Source organism: Halichoeres trimaculatus, unplaced genomic scaffold, assembly GCF_033239565.1.
Source record: "Halichoeres trimaculatus isolate MK-OKI-2021-1 unplaced genomic scaffold, fHalTri1.1 fHalTri1_scaffold_14, whole genome shotgun sequence".
Taxonomy (NCBI): Eukaryota; Metazoa; Chordata; class Actinopteri; order Labriformes; family Labridae; genus Halichoeres; species Halichoeres trimaculatus.
The window spans coordinates 5,704,432-5,720,629 of NW_027437192.1; the positions used below are offsets into that span (position 1 = coordinate 5,704,432).

At 43.6% G+C, this 16,198-nt stretch overlaps 1 protein-coding gene across 2 annotated transcripts in view; it reads left to right on the forward strand.

The window, feature by feature from the left end:
- pvrl2l (PVR cell adhesion molecule related 2 like) overlaps window positions 1–16,198 on the forward strand; it is a 564,571-nt gene that overhangs the window by 354,877 nt on the left and 193,496 nt on the right. Inside the window, exon 7 of one of the 2 annotated variants that reach the window (XM_074686275.1) lies at window positions 3,114–9,871. The exons of the other annotated variant lie outside the window; for it this stretch is intronic. Within the exon in view, the coding sequence (XP_074542376.1) occupies window positions 3,114–3,736 (623 nt within the window). The 3' untranslated portion in view covers window positions 3,737–9,871. Of the gene's footprint in view, window positions 1–3,113; window positions 9,872–16,198 lie in introns of those variants that run through there. 2 annotated transcript variants of the gene reach the window in all.

A 16,198-nucleotide genomic window follows, 5' to 3' on the forward strand; every position in this document is an offset into this window, starting at 1 on the left:
CCAGGTGGGGAATTTGTAATCTGCTTCTCCCACTCCTACTCCTGCCTGCTGCAGAGTTTAATTTTCCATTTCCCCACAGGTTTCCTTTGACCAACATGTTTCATTGTTGGTTTTTGGCTTTTTAGGTTGTTGTTCATCTCCGCCAAGTATGTTGTGTTTTTGGGAGAGTGTGTCTGAACAACATAACTCAAAAAGTTGGGAACGGATCTTGATGAAACTTTCATGAAATGTTCAAATTGGGATAAGGAAGAATTGATTAATTTTTGGAGGTGATCCGGATCACCGTCTAGATCCAGGACTTTTTTTAAAGGATTCTTTATCATTGTGAGATAGGGCTGTTTTCAACATATGTGTATAAAACTCCACCATAAATGGTCGGATTGCTTTGCAAAACAATACAAGACAAGGTCACCATAATTTCTGACAGATGTAAAAGTATGATCCAGATCCTGCCAATATTCTGGATACTAAGATCTGGAATATGAAATATGTACTGGGTCATCATCATTTTCAACACTGTCAGGAAACAAATTATCGTACAAACCTGCAACTAACACCAAATTGTAGCAGACAGTCTGCTGAAAGGGAGTATAACATTAAAGTAGGACTAAAGTGTCTCTGAGTGCTTTTCTAGTTTAGTTTGGGCTGAAAAGCTCTGCTGGTCCAGTTTTTCGCTCTTTTGTTTCACTCAGTTTTTGTGATATTTAAGTTTGGAGAGAGAGTTTTTGGTTATTTGGGTTAATGAAGCCTGTGGGGTTAAATTTCCATTCTTTTGCGGTGTCCTTTGTTTTATTGTATGGACTCCTTCCTTGAGCCTTTTTGTTAGGTATTGTATTTGGGTTAAGGAGGCCGTAACAGTAACACACTAAAGTAATTGTCCCTGTGCACAAAAGTAGATAGAAATTGGGAGGAGGCGTTGCATTTTGCTATTAAATCACAATATGAGTAACCATTCTTTACCCCTGCCTACACACCAATCATCACAAAGTAAAATCTAGCGCTTTCACAAGATCAACTCCATTTCAGTTTCCATTTAAAACCCTCAGATTTGTAATTAAAGAGAAAATTGAAGAGTGAGTTTAGATGCTCCGGTGCGTGGCAGGTGCCAGCTCCAATGGATCTTATTCAAAGTTTTTCAAGCTTCAGTCGAATGATCAGGTTTTGAGCGCTTGATGAAAAGAAGTTTGACTGCCACAAGATCCCTTTAACCGAACTCCATCGTTCAGCGTCATTCAGACAAATGCGACTGAAGCTTCAGATATAAATGACACCATAAATATAAATAACACTTTGGCCCGCTTGTTGTGTCCCTGCGCCAGGCTGTAAGTCTCAGGGAGAGGAAACTAGGGCAGGCAAAGTTGGATTCATCATCCTTAATGCCTTCTGTCACTTCAATTGGATATCAGCAGACACTGTCCCCTAATTTAGACATCATATCCTGTCCCAAGAGTCCCGCCTCCCTGGCCCAACCCGTCTGTCTCACCCTGGCAACACCCTCCTGCGTCCCCATGTGGGAGCGGAGCACGAGTGTTTGAAATTAATCAGAGACCTCTCCTTTTAACTCTGTCGCTTCTCCCTATAAAAATACCTCCTCCTGGTTTCTCTCGTCTCACTCGATTCCTCTCGTCTTTCATGGCTTCTCCTTTCTTCTCCTACATCCTCAGAACCGAGCGTTTGTCTGAATCACAGGCTTCCAATGATACCCTCCCGCTGCTCCTGTTAGCTTAACCCCCACTCTTCAGATCATACAGATCATTATTGGATATCCGATGTGATTTTTACTGAAAGGGGAAAATACGTCATTCCCTCCCTGGTGCTGCCCTGGAACGTAACCTCACACGGTGCTCAATTCAGCCAAGCTCCGGTTGTTTGATTGGCATTCACTGCTGTGTTTGCCAGGAGTGCTGGCAGAGCCTCACTTGTTATTTGCATAAAACAGGAAGGGGTTCAAATTTCCCTGCTGCTCTGCGTTCCGCTGCCCTCGCTGCACCCCAAAGAAAAATCAGCAGGCTATTCACAAAAGGAGAGAAAAACATTAGCTGGCCTTGTGCAGTTCTGCTCTATAGGCTCTACACCCGTCCTTGCCTGTTTTGACACTTCCTTGTCTCCTCTTTTTCACCCAGCGTGAATCCACTCATACAAATCCTACACTATCTGAGCCAGGCCTCTTCTCCATCTCGTACTCCTGCAGAGAATCCTCTTAAAAATGTCCTGGCATGAGTCTTGCTCCACAGTGTGAACCTTTTACCTTTGTGCGCTGCCGATCAGTGAGATCTGGACTCGGTCCTGGGTTGACAGCAGGCGATCACTCTGCCCTGTGGTTTGCCTGGCTGACTGATAAGAGAGGCATGGGGAGGAGAAGCAGAGGATGGGAGGATGAAAGGGAGGGGAGAGGATGAGGAGTGGGTGTAATTAGGGAAGAAACGGTGTAAAAATGGAAGCAAGTTGAACATTGTGGCACTACCAAGGCGTGACTTTGAGCTCATTTCTTCTGATCCTCTTTAAATAACCCCTCTGCCTGTCTGTGTGTCTGTCTGTGTCTGTGTCTGTCTTTGTGGCTCTGCTGGGCCGATGCTCTAACCCGTGGCAAAGACAAGGCACAAACTAAACTGCTTTTTTGCTGCTGCTGTTGAACCATCTCTCATTGTTGTTTCAATCTACGACTGAAACAAGAGTGGAAAGGCAAACTTGGCTCACACCAACATGAAGTGTAGAACAAAGGATCGTTACAGTAGTGAAAGGCTTGTCTCCAGCTGGCAAAGGGGGGCGGGGCCACAGAGAATCAAGTGCCAGCAGCTGGACTGACTTTTGTTTTAAGAAAAATGTCTGCGAAATGCAGCGCAACGAGCTTCTGGAAAAGAGTGAATGAGTCCCATTCAGCCTGATCCCAGCAATGACTGACTGCACCCTCACCAAGGGATTACACTGAGGAGAACATTACTACACACTTGTAAGAGGATTGTAGCACACGTAGACGAAGACGACACTTTCACCACAGCACACTGTGAATTCCTCCTGCGAGACTTCCCATAGCACAGCCACCAATTCCAATTTTTTCTTTCCCTCCACCCATTTTTCCATCCCTCCTTCCAACCCCTCCATCCCCTCTGCAGAAGCCTTGGAGGATCCATCCAGTGCCGGTGTAGTGGCAGGCGCCGTCATCGGATCCCTCCTGGCGCTGCTTTTGGTTGTCGCGCTCATTGCTGTTCTCCTGACCCGATGCCGCCGACAGCAGAGGCGCGGATACCCGAGCAGCGGGGACTCCATCGCCACAGGAAGCGGTGGCAGCAATGGCGGGGATTACGGGAACAAAGCTCGGCTGCTCTTCAGCGGGACTTCCAACAACGGCAGCAAGAACGGAACGGGAGCCAACAACAACGGGCCCATTTACACGTACAGGGAGGGCTGCGACGCCACGGGGACTCTTACGGAAAAGGCCAACGACTTCCACCATCACCACCTCCACCACGCCTCCATCGGAAACCCCCCCTCCGCTCACGACATCCTCCTCAGCGGCGAGATTGACGAACCCGAGAGGCGGAAGTTTGACCTTGATGACAGCATGGAGGAGGAAGAGGAGCGGTACGACAGATTCGGAGGCGGGAACATGCTACCCCCAGCTTACCACGTCCGCAGAGGTCACGGCGGTGACGAAGAGGTGGATGTCTACCTCGACGACGATATGGAGTCTCAGAGAGACGGCTCTGTCATTTCCCGGACTGCCATTTACGTCTGAGGACGGCGGGGAGGAAAGGGAAGGTGAGGGCTGAACATAACGGAGGTGATGGCGCCACCAGATTTACCAACATCGCTTCCATTAGCTGAACACCTGATTCAGGATCAGTTACATCATCTCTGCTTGGAGCTGACTGTGTGATTTTATAAAAAAAAAAAATGAATTAAAAAAAACAAAGAAAACACGAAGAGAAACTTGTGATGGCAGTAGTGCTCTGTGTTTAACTGTATCATGGAGACAGATTTCATTCGATGTCGCCAAACGGAACGAAACGGAAAAAAAAAACGCTACTGACGCAACGCTGCTTATCGCTAGCTTCTTGTTTCTTCAGCTTCGCAAGTGTGTGATTGTGTCGAGTGGCTACATTGTTTGTAACTTATACCTTACCGCAAAAAAACAAAACATATTCAGCACAATAACCACTACTCCAAAACCAAGAGTATTCAAAAACCGCCTTCCTGTTTCAAAATAAAAGCCTGTAACCATGACTCTCTTTAAACTGTCCAAACAGCTTCTGTGGATGTTGCCTTCAGCTCTTCTCACATGCCTTGGACTCTGAATTGCTTGAAGAGACAAACTCGCAGTTTTCGGCAACAATGATGGAGTTCCTGTTCGACGCGGAAACGACTTTTCTTTGGCTCGTAGTGACCGAGCGACGGCACCACCTGGCTTCCCAAAGGGTGCCGTCAAAACCTGAGAAACATGCCGGTGTGCTAATGTGTGGCTGGCTGTGGTGTTAATGAAGTGCATCATCTATATATTGGGCGTCGTCTCACTATAGCACAGTTGTTGTTCTTGTTCTTGTTGTAGATGTTGTTGCTGTTGTTGTTGTTACTGTTGTGTAATGGTGTCGATCTGGCGGAGGAATAGACGCACCAGGAGCCTTGGGGGTTTCACACAGCACCACGTCGGGTCGGTAATGACTCATTTAATGGGTAAAAAAAGATGTGATTTTCTTTGCTTCTAACTCTATTTTCCCTCTTTGGATATTTTCTTTCTGTTCCCACACACACACACACACACACATCTCTTTCTGCTCTTTCTGTCTTTATTTACACAAAGGGCGGCTTAGACGAGTGTCGCGATGCCTGTGTGCAGGGGACGGGGATAACTCGTATTTATATATTTCTATCTGGGCTGCATTCAGCGAGGCAAAATGTTCACCAGCTTTTGTGGGAGCTGTTGTATTTCATGTTTTCATTTTCCATGCCCTGCAGAACGTTCCTCGGCTGTGTACGGGATTATTTTCTCTTCTGTCCTCTGATTGGATGTAAAGACACGGTCTACATGACACATTTCAAAGGAGAAGTGAAAGCAGGCTACATTAAATCCTCCAAATCTTTGTTTCTGGTGCACTGCAGAACTTTCTCAGAGGAAGTGAAACTTCTGCAGGTTAGACTGAACATCTTTGACTTCTAGGTGTATTTTTTAGGACAGTTTGAGCATGCACAGCTTCATCAGAAAAGTTGCAGTTTCCTTTTTTAAAGCTGGTGTTTTGTGTAACACATTTTGCTTAATATCTGACAAAGAGTTGACAAGTGAGACACACTGGAACATAACTGCCTTATAAAGTCCAGACACTTTCTTTTCTTTCTTCAGGAGAATTCAAAATAACGTAAAATCTGGAATATAGGTCACACCAAAATGAGACGCAGAGGGGTAATAAAGGTTTTCCATGGGTGTTTTTAGACTTTTAAGTTCCTCTCCCATTGTTTGTAGTTTATACGAAAAAGGCCAGTGACATAAGGAGAAAAAAAGTAATTGCAAAACAGTGCCAAACCAGTAGAGGGCAGTAAGACAACGATAAAGGCCATTCAGCAGAAATGATGCCCTGCAGTTAGCCTGTTAGCATGGAGTATACCCAGCCTGTGCTGCTTTTGATCAAGCTTAAGTCATTGCAGATGGATTTGTAGATACCTAAAAGGAGACGAGTGCTAGTGGCAAAAGTTGTCCCCATTTGAAGCTGATTGATTAAAAACTTTCAGTTTTAGATTATCAGCCAAAACTTTTCTGATGAGGTTATTATGGCACATGTATCATGCTAAACTTGGATGCATTCCTACAACTTCTCTTGGGTTTGAGCAGCTTAAGTAAACTGGATATTATCTGACACGTTCAGCTGAAGGTCTCCAGTTTACAGGGTCACTCTTTTAACTGGAACACCAGGAGCTGACAGAGACACATTCACACTATAAGGCCTCAAAGAAGATCATGTTTGGGACGTACTAAACCAAGTCAATCATAGCTGAGGGTAAGGCCCCTTTTGCATGACGTTTAATCCGAAAACGGTTAAACGCAGTGAAAAAATCTGCGTTCACATGGAAACCCTGAGGGACAGAAAACGCTGAAGTTAGTATGCCAGGCCTGTAGTTGGCGCTATAACTGGTAGACCTTCACTGAAGTAGATTTGAGCCGATCATCTGGTGTATTGGTGAATGCTAAGTGTAGAAGTGGAACGACAGATGCACATTTTGTTGAAAGACAGTCAGGGGTCAAAACGAAGCGTGACGTCAGCATTTCCACTGAAAACGCCACCTTACGGTTTAAATGGCAACAGTGGCAGCAGTGTTTCAGTAAAATTCCACTCTGGAGGCTGTTTTCAAAAGTTTAATAGGTTGGCTAAAATGCTGTTACCATGTAAACACGCGGCCGCAACGCAAGAAACCCTAAAACCATTGCCTTAAACGGCCCCTAAATCTAGAACCTAGTTCCGATGGTTACAAAAGCTCGTAGTTCCGGGGGGAAGTTTTGGAAAGTTAAGCATTGAAACATGGGCGATCATCAATGTTAGGTGTAACAAGTTACAAAGTAACATGTTACAGTAACATAACTACTTTTGGGGGTAAAAAAAAGTAGCATAATGTGTTACTTCTAAAAATATGGTAACGAAACGTAGTTCCTTTTTCAGTTGGGCACAACATGACTTTTCCAAGGGACTGATTTGACAGCAGCACTGCCTCAGCTGTGAGCATGCCCAATAGTTGCAAGTTCTCACTGAGACTGGACTCGCAATAGCATGCAGAGAGCATTCAGTCATCATGGCATTATTGTTTTTCTTGTCCACTGCTCTGTGGCATTTTTCAGAATAAAGAGTAAAAAAGAATAATCCCTTATGTCCTCCATAGTAGGACTTGATGTAGGCCTATACACATTTAGGAAATGAGATGGGGTTCTACCCAAACGTAAAAGTAACAAGTCACGTAAAAAGTTTCTTTCCATAGAGGGTAACTAAGTAGAGTAAGGCACTACTTTTTCCCAGAAGTATTGTGTAACCAACAAACACTACTTTTTAAAAGTAACTTCCCCAACACTGGCGATCATAATGGTGGATGTCTATATAGTAGACAGGAGCCACCCCTCTGTTGAAATGAAAGACAAAGGTATGAAAGTGTGTCCTATACACCAGATTTTACAGTATGACTTGAATTTTTGCTTCTGTCTTTTTTTCAAAGGAACTTTGTGAAGTGAGGGAGGGAGCCTTCTGGGAGTGGAAACCTCCTTGAAGATACAAAACCAGTCTGATCAAAGTCTCAAAATCCAGACTGACCACTTTAACAGAGAGATTAAAGGAACTAGACCAGATTTTGTGTCACATCCTCTGCCTCTGACTCATGTCGGCGTTCTTTCTCTCATGCAGTATTCGACAGCCGGAGTTATCTGCGGTATAAGTATAAAGCAGTAAATTATATATTAACGGGTTTATGACAAACTAGCTGAATCTGTTAGAACAGATGCGAAAAGGGAATCTTCTAGAAACGTGATCATCTCATGTACATTTAGAGCGTGTGCACAGCCATCCAAGTCTCAACCCATCACATTTGATCACATCTCATTACGATGTAAGGATATATTGTGATAATGATTAAGATGTTGATACTTAAGATTACATTGGAACTCTGTTTGTGTGGGTCTGAAGATCTGAACACAGCTTCATCCATCATTAAAAAGTTTCTCAGATGATTGGTTTATTTGTTTTTTCCTCTCACTGTGTTCAGGAAGTTCGTTTCAGCTCCGCTCCCCCCGAGAGCGGCGCCCTTGTTGTTGATTGTTGTTGAACATTACACACTGTGCAGTCTGTTATCCTGTAAATGAGACGGTTATATCTGCTATATAACCAAACCTTTCAGTGGAGACACTTCATCGTATTTCACAGACAGATTGACGGTGACATTAAAGCAGCCATACTGTGACTTCTGTCGCCACATGTGACACGTGACTGATTATTGTATCACTGCAGTACAGTTTGGATTTGACGTGTTTTCAGCTCCATGGGGTGCATGCATGCTGCAAGACTTATTGACTCTGGAGAAGACAAGAAATACAGTGGGGAAAATAAGTATTGAATGCGTCAACTTTTTTCTCATCACATTTATTTCCAAAGATGCAATTCAAACGAAATTTCTACCAGACATTGGTATTAACTCAAATAATCCACACATGAAAAGAAATCACAACGTTCAGGTCCATAAATAATGTTTATGTGTAATTAACACTGGAAAAAAGTATTGAACACGCTAACTGAGACTCATCTAATACTCAGTGGAGAAGCCTTTGTTTGCAATGACAGCTTCCAGATGCTTCTTGTATGTTTGAACTAATGGCCCACAATGCTCAGGTGAGATTTTGGCCCATTCCTCTGAACAGATTGTCTTTAAATCTGGAATATTCTTTGGTGCCCTCTGGTGAACCCTTTTCTTTAGTTCTTTCCACAAATGTTCAGTTGGATTTAAGTCAGGTGATTGACAAGGCCATTCTAACAGATTGGTTTTCTTTTTTTGAAACCATTTGAGAGTCAACTTTGCCGTGTCCAGCCACGTCTCATCTCCATCATCCTGGTGGATGTCAGCAGATTCAGATCAAGAATTTCCCCATACATGGCTCCATTCATTGCTCCGTCAATTATATGAAGTTTGCCAACACCATGAGACGAGAAACAACCCCATGCCATGATGCTTCCACCTCCAAACTTCACTGTTGGTGTAGTGTTTTTTGGGTGATGTGCAGTGCCATTTCTCCTCCAAACATGGTCTGTAGTATGACAGCCCAAAAGTTCAGTTTTGGTCTCATCTGACCAGACAACATTCTCCCAGTATTCTACAGGCTTGTCAAGATGTTGTTTAGCAAACTTTAAACCAGCTTCAACATGCCTTTTCTTGAGGAATGGAGTCTTGCGGGCTGAGCGTCCATAGAGGCCACGGTGGTTGAGTGCGTTTCCTATTGTTTTCTCTGTAACAATTGTTCCTGCTGCCCCCAAGTCTTTCTGGAGCACTTTCAGGGTGGTCCTTGGCTTGTTGAGTACTCTTCTGACTATCTTTCTGACTCCCTGGTCAGATATCTTGCAAGGAGCTCCTGTGCGTGGCCTGTTGATGGTAAGGTGGTGCTTTTTCCACTTGTGAACAGCCCCAACGGTGCTGACTGGAATATTCAGGTGCTTTGATATAAGTCTGTAACCAGTTCCATTCTAATGCTGAGCAACAATCAGGTTGGTTTGCATTAACTGGAAGTTCAAGTAATAATTACTGACAGATTTCAGGTGGTATGGTGCATTTCCTTGCCAAAGTATACAACTTTTCCATGGTGTGTTCAATACTTTTTTCCCGTGTTATTGTACTTAATTCCACATAATCATTATTTATGGACCTGAACGTTGTGATTTCTTTTCATGTTTGGATTATTTGAGGTAATACCAATGTCTGGTAGAAATTCCGTTTGAATTGCAGCTTTGGAAATAAATGTAATGAGAAAAAAGTTGACGCGTTCAAGACTTATTTTCCCCACTGTTCATCTGTTAGATTGAGATTCATCAGAAAATGTGGTTCATTTGCAATTCAGAGCTTCTGACGACACCTCACACCATGATGTAAACACCTCCAGAATGGGAAACACAAACTTGAAGCCACTCTTTCATCCCACCCTAAGTGAGTTACCCTTAATTTGGCCATTGTGCGCCTCAGCACTTCTTTTCTCCAGGGTTTTCAAGCAGCACCATAATTTAAACAGTCGTCTCTGATCCCACTTTGGTGCCTAATTAGTCCGGGAGTCTTGTAGCGAGCATGTACCCTTAGTGAGAAAACTCATCATGAGTCATAACTTTTGTTTTTGCACAACCCATTTTCAATAAAAAAAAAACCTTTCTGAAACAATCCTCTGTGGAGAAGCGGGTAATTAATTACTCTGAGCCGTCTGATCGCTCTATAAATACCCGACTCCCTCACCTCTTCCCCTCCTCAGCACTTTTCGCAGCACAGCGCAGCTTACCGCACCTGCTCTGGGATATTTAGCCTCTTCAACAGATCTGCTACTGGATGTGGAGGAAGTTTTGCTTACCTAGGAAGACGTGGACTTTCTTCCCAGCAATAGTGGAGTCCCTCGAGCTCAAACACAAGCATGGGTTTACACCTGCTGCAGATTGCATGACAACAGCAGCACAAATATAGGTCAGGTTGACTTCTGAGTGAAATAAACGCCTCTGTGTGATATCGGGATGATGACATTTGATACACAGGCTTTAGCTTTCACATTTGGAGTCACTCAGGTGATTATGTCTTATTTCTGCAAAGCTAGCTTCAAACTGGATCGATGTTTCACCTTGCACATCACTGAGAGGAGCCGGTATAGCAGGCCCAATAACCCCCTGTCTGTCTAAACTGAACCCTTGTATGTTTTGGCCCAAACTTCATCAGGGGGTCTTTAACAGACTGGGCTAGACTGTCCCCTCCAGACCAGAATATATCCCTCTTGAGCCAGGAGTTTTGTGTTTAAAAAAGGTTTGATTTCAGAAAAAATAATCACAGTGAATGCAAACATACGGTGACACAATGGAAGTATCGCCATAACGGAAGTTAAAAGGGGTCACTTATCCAAACGGACACAGAAAAGTTGTAAAAGTCAGTAAATGATTAACTCATATATGATGAATATAGCTTCGTAGCCTGGGGGAATGACATCAGGCCTAGACCAGATTATACTGGGGGTTTAATCTAGTCTGGGTCACTTTAACTCCAGGTCTGGACCTCAATCAGGCAACGTAAAACTGTAGAGCTTTTTACAACACACAAAGTGACCAAAGTGCTTTCCATTAAAATTATCAACATCAGGACACAATAATTCAAATTCAATATAACAATACAATACAATACAATACAAATGGCAAGAATATCTCATCCCTTTACTGTACATTTAAAGCCAGTCTGAATAAGTAGGTTTTAAGCCTGGATTTAAAAAGTCCAAAGTCAGTCGCAAAGTAGTTTTAAAGCAAATCTTTACAGGATGACTGTCATTAACTCATTGGTTAATGTTAAAGTATATAAACACAACTTTGATTACGACCTGTGTATATGTTTATAGACGTGAATTATGTATTTTCAACTGGGCGTGCTGGGGAATGGTTTGTAGGAGTTTGTTCATCAATATCAGGCTTGTAAACTAGTGTACTGACTAACTTACCCCTGTAGGTGGCAGCGATGCTCTCTTTGGATGAAAGATTAGCAAAGATCATGAGATGAGGATGTGAGATGACAGGGATAACGACGAAGCGTTGCAAGTATGACAAGTTCAGGCAACTAAAAGAGTATGTGTCGAAGTCATAAGGAAAGACAACAAAGATCATGGAGAGGATCAAAGGATGGAGCTTTGAAGACGAGCGTGATCAAAGCTGGTTTTTGGTTAAAAATAGTTGTTTTTGGTGAAGATCTACTGCTAATAACTAAAGGGTGGGAAAAGCCAGCGACAAAAAAGAAGTTCCTGAGGAAAGAAGACAGTCTACTCATTCTTTTGGAAGTTCTAGTGTTTACATAGTCATAAACACAATAACCTTTGGGTCTTCAAAGATTGGTCCAAATGCTCTAAAACAGCTGGGAGTCATTTAGCTAAAGGCACTGTGAGGTTACGTTAGTTCTGCTTGGTGAGGCTGTAGCTGGTAGAGGAGCACTGGTAGGATTTCTTTGCTTCAAAACAAGAGCCACATACTGAGTGGGTGATGGTGTTCATGGGAAACGTAGTCTTTAACCTCAGAAAAACACTACTGTTTCTGGCCAAGGGTGTCACAAAAACCCATGCCAAATGCCCCCATGTACTGATTTCCAGCTTCCCTTTGAGGTCTTAAAAACGATTCTTAGTTGTTGCTCTATCAAGCAACAGAAAAAGTTGACCTTTGGACTTGCAGAATTTTCACATGCTATTGAACGTGGATTTGAATTCTGGATCCTTGTGGTCTACAATAATGCAGGAACCTTTATGTAACTAACATCCAAATCTCCAAAGAAAGACTGTGACCACACTAGGACATACAGAAAAGTGCTGTTTGAAAATGACTCCAAAAAGTTCACAATGCTAAAGACATTACAATGACCGCCATAGATGGGATTTAAAACAGGACAAAGTCTTTTTTTCTAAGGATTGAACTTCTTGATTGTTGTATCAGTTAGATTTTAGAGTACCAGAAAAACATCTGAAACCCTTCAAACTTTGTGTCTCTTTTTTTTAGGAGATTTCAGAGGAGCGTTAAGATGCCACCTTGAAACAAATTTAATAAACTGTATTAAACGATGCATGACAAATCTGTTTGTCTTTGATAAGATTTAATCATCCTTTAAAAGAGATTTCTCCTCCTTATATCCTCCTTTTTGTTGTTAGAAAACTAGACGCTCGCAGCAGTGTGTCCGATGAGTTGAAAATGAGGTCGTGTGAGTTACAGTCGTCCCTCCCCGATCTTTAGCCCATTGCTCCGCCTCACACGGAGAATTGCTCTGGGGAGGCTGAGTCCCGAACGTAACCCCTGTAAAGCCTTGTCCTCGCTGCTGCAAATGTGTGGCGCCCATGTTAAGCAGGGGGACTCCGTAACAGGTCACTCGGCTCTGTCAGAGGGAAAGAGAGTGGAACGGAGGGGAGGGGAGGGGAGGGGAGGCTGGAGGACCGAGCTGGCGTACTCCACCAAGGGAATACCAAATAGGCCAGGAGAGAAAGGGAGACTTTTTCTTCTCAGATCAGAGCAATCGAGAGCTTAAAAAAGCAAGAGCTCGAACAGAGAGTGAAACCTCTCCCCTGCTGAGAGGATGAGAGGACTTCAGCAGGTTTTTTTCCCGTCTCTGAACCACCTGAGACCGAATACGTTTGAAACACTGTCAATTATTCACCAGCGAGCCTGGAGTTAGAGATTTGTTGCTTGTTGAGCCCATTTGGTTGGCTGCTGCGTAAAGATGACAGCGCGTGAATAAAAGATTGGCAGGACGGGCTCTACAGCTCCAACCATGAATACCGAAAGTGAGAAAAGAGTCTCTGGGGAGTATTTTTCTGAGCGGTGCCACCTCTTCGCAAGGGGATTGGCTGATTCCTTCATATGACAACGTCAAGTCCTGTTCAACGTGGCCAATTAGCAAAAAAAAGACCACTCTGCTAAGCTTTTTTTTTTCTGCGCTGTCTATCTACGACACATCTTTTTAATTGTACAGAACTGTTCAGCAGCACTCAGGGGACTCATTGTATATATATCCTCTTTTTAAGTCCCGCTCTGTGCCTCAGCTTTCACACCCAGTACGAGCTGTTCCCTCCATGTTTAATTCAGCAGGAGGCATGAAAGTGTTCCGCATTATCTCGCAGCCACGCTCAGACGGAGAAGGAAGACGGCGAGATGGAATAAGAAAGAAGGGACGGAGGATGGGGGAGCAGAGAAAAGGGAGGAGGAAGAAGAGGCCTATTAGTTATCGAGCTCGCCTTTTGTTGATAATCCAGTTAAAGCCGAGCCTCTGCCAGGCCAGCTGAGACTCGGGCACATGTGGGTGAAGTTTCCTCCTCCCAGCGCTGGTTAGAAGAGGTCTCATTGTACTCTGAAACCAATTTACTCCACACGGCTTTCTGCCTCTCAGGGTACCTTCCTCGTCTCCTGCTCTGTTCGGAGCTAAACTTAGAGGTGTAATTTGTAACAGATTTTTTTTGTCTCAGTCTGGGTTATTTCAGGTTTTAAACGCTTGTTTGAATGAACGGACGTTTATTTTAAAAGGGTGTCAGCTGTTATTTTGCATGAAGGTTTAAGATGGAGGCACATTAAGAGATTATTCCTCTCCAAACGCTTATTTGATTTTGGCAGTTTGAGCCGTTTCTCTGTTTAGCAGCAGTTCAATCGATCAGTCAATCAAATTTATTTATAAAGCACCGTTTAAAAAATTCAATGATAAACCAAAGAGCTGCACAAAGCCGAGGAGACAATACACAAGAAAACTGCATTTAAATGAGGAAGGAAGAAACAACAGAGAGTAGAGAAACGTCTCATCTAAGATAAGATATCAAATATGGACATAGATATAGAGGTCAGCATGGGGACAGATGGTGATGTCAGTTATAGCAGTTACTACAGAAAAGAAGGTAGAGCATACAGTCCAATCTGGCAACGGCCACTTCAGGCCAAAACAAGCTTCTTGCCCCATCTCTTCCTTTCCTGTCCACTTTCTAATATCATTCCACAGACTAATCCTTCTGTTTCCCTTCTCTTTTGCCCTTTAACCTCATGGCAATGGTAAGGTAGGGTAGGTAGAGTGTGCAGCATTGCTTGGCAAGGAGTACGGACCCCAGACTGGCCTCTTATTCTGGTTTTTCCTTCCTTGTCCAATTTCTGATATCTCTTCAAAGACATTTCTCTTTGCTTTTCCCCCTTTTCACCCATGGCAATGTGGAAAGGAAGGGGAGGTAGAGTGTGCAGCCCAGTCAAGCAAGGAGTCAGCTCTTGTCTGATCAGGCTTCAGACCTGGCTCAGCCTTTGTCATCTACTTTCTGACATCTTGCTTTGTTTTGAGTTCTTTGTCTTCTTTGCAATGTGGGATAATGGGGAGGTAGAGCATGCAGCCTAACTGTATGACATGCAATGTAACCCTAATAGTTTTAGCTTGCAAGCTCTGGCATTCCTGTTCTCATAAATATTACTCCACTGACTCTTCTCTTGCTGTCTTTCTCCACTTTCCTTTGCCCTCATGGAATAGGGGAAGGTAGAGTGTACAGCATTGCTTGGCAAGGAATAAGCTTGACCCCAAAAGGGCCTCTCATTCTAGCTTCGTCCACTTTCTGATATCTTTTCACATACATTTCTCTTTGCTTTTTCCCCCTCTTTTCACTTGTGACAATGTGGAAAGAAGGGGAGGTAGAGCGTGCAGCCCAGTTAAGCAAGAGGTGAGCTCTTGTCTGATCAGGCTTCAGGCCTTTGTCATCTACTTTCTGCCATCTTGCTTTGTTTTGAGTTCTTTGTCTTCTTTGCAATGTGGGATAATGGGGAGGTAGAGCATGCAGCCTAACTGTATGATGAGATCTAGCCCTTACAGTTTTTGCTCCCTAGCTCTGGCGTCCTTGTTCTCACAAATTTTACTCCACAGACTCTTCCATTTGCAGTCTTTTTCTACTGTCCTTTACCCTCATGGAAATGTTGGAAAGGGGGAAGGTAGAGTGTACAGGCATTGCTTGGCGAAAGAGTAAGCTTGACCCCAAACAGGCCTCTCATTCTGACTTTGTCCACTTTCTGGTATCTTTTCACAGACATTTCTCTTTGCTTTTTCTCCTTCTCCTACACATGGTAATGTGGAAGGAAGGGGAGGTAGAGTGTGCAGCCCAGTCAGGCAAGAGGTGAGCTCTTGTCTGATCAGGCTTCAGACCTGGCTCAGCCTTTGTCATCTACTTTCTGACATCTTGCTTTGTTTTGAGTTCTTTGTCTTCTTTGCAATGAGTGATAATGGGGAGGTAGAGCATGCAGCCTAACTTTATGATGAGACCTAGCCCTAACAGTTTTTGCTTGCTAGCTCTGGCATTCCTGTTCTCACAAATACTACTCCACTGACCCCCTTTGTGGTCTTTCTCTACTGTCCTTCCTCCCTCATGAAAATGTTGGAATAGGGGAAGGTAGGGCATACAGCCTCACTTCGTGAAGTGGGCTGTGGTCAAAACTGCTTTCTCACTAATATCCTGTTTCCACAAAAGTCTTTGCTTTGGTTTCTTTCCCACCTTCCTCCTCATCCTCTACCCTAGTTTTAAAATAGGGGAAGGTAGAGCATTCAGGCAAACCTTGAGGTTGAGTTCTGTGGCATCAGACCCATTTGTTGTGTCTTCACAAGGTGTTGTAGGCCTAACTTAATGAAACCCCTTTGATATATTTTCTCTCAAAACTCATGTATACCCTTGCTGGGTGTTTTGGGGCCATCAGGGCCAAATGGTAGGGTAAGCAGTATCGTCAGCATTCGATACCTGGAGCTTACACACATGTTTCTGCAAAGAACTCCTTTCATTGGGAATCAAAATCTTCTATAGCTTTTAAAATTCTTTGATGCGTTGTTAAAGGGGTCTATACTATCCAATTCCTGTCCCAGGTCACAGAAATTTTGTCAAGTGGTCCAACACTGACTAGCTTTCAGGTCGCCTCCATCAACTTCTAACCAAAAGCTTTTATTGCTGAAGCACCACACACTCTGAATGTTAAGTTAGGTATTA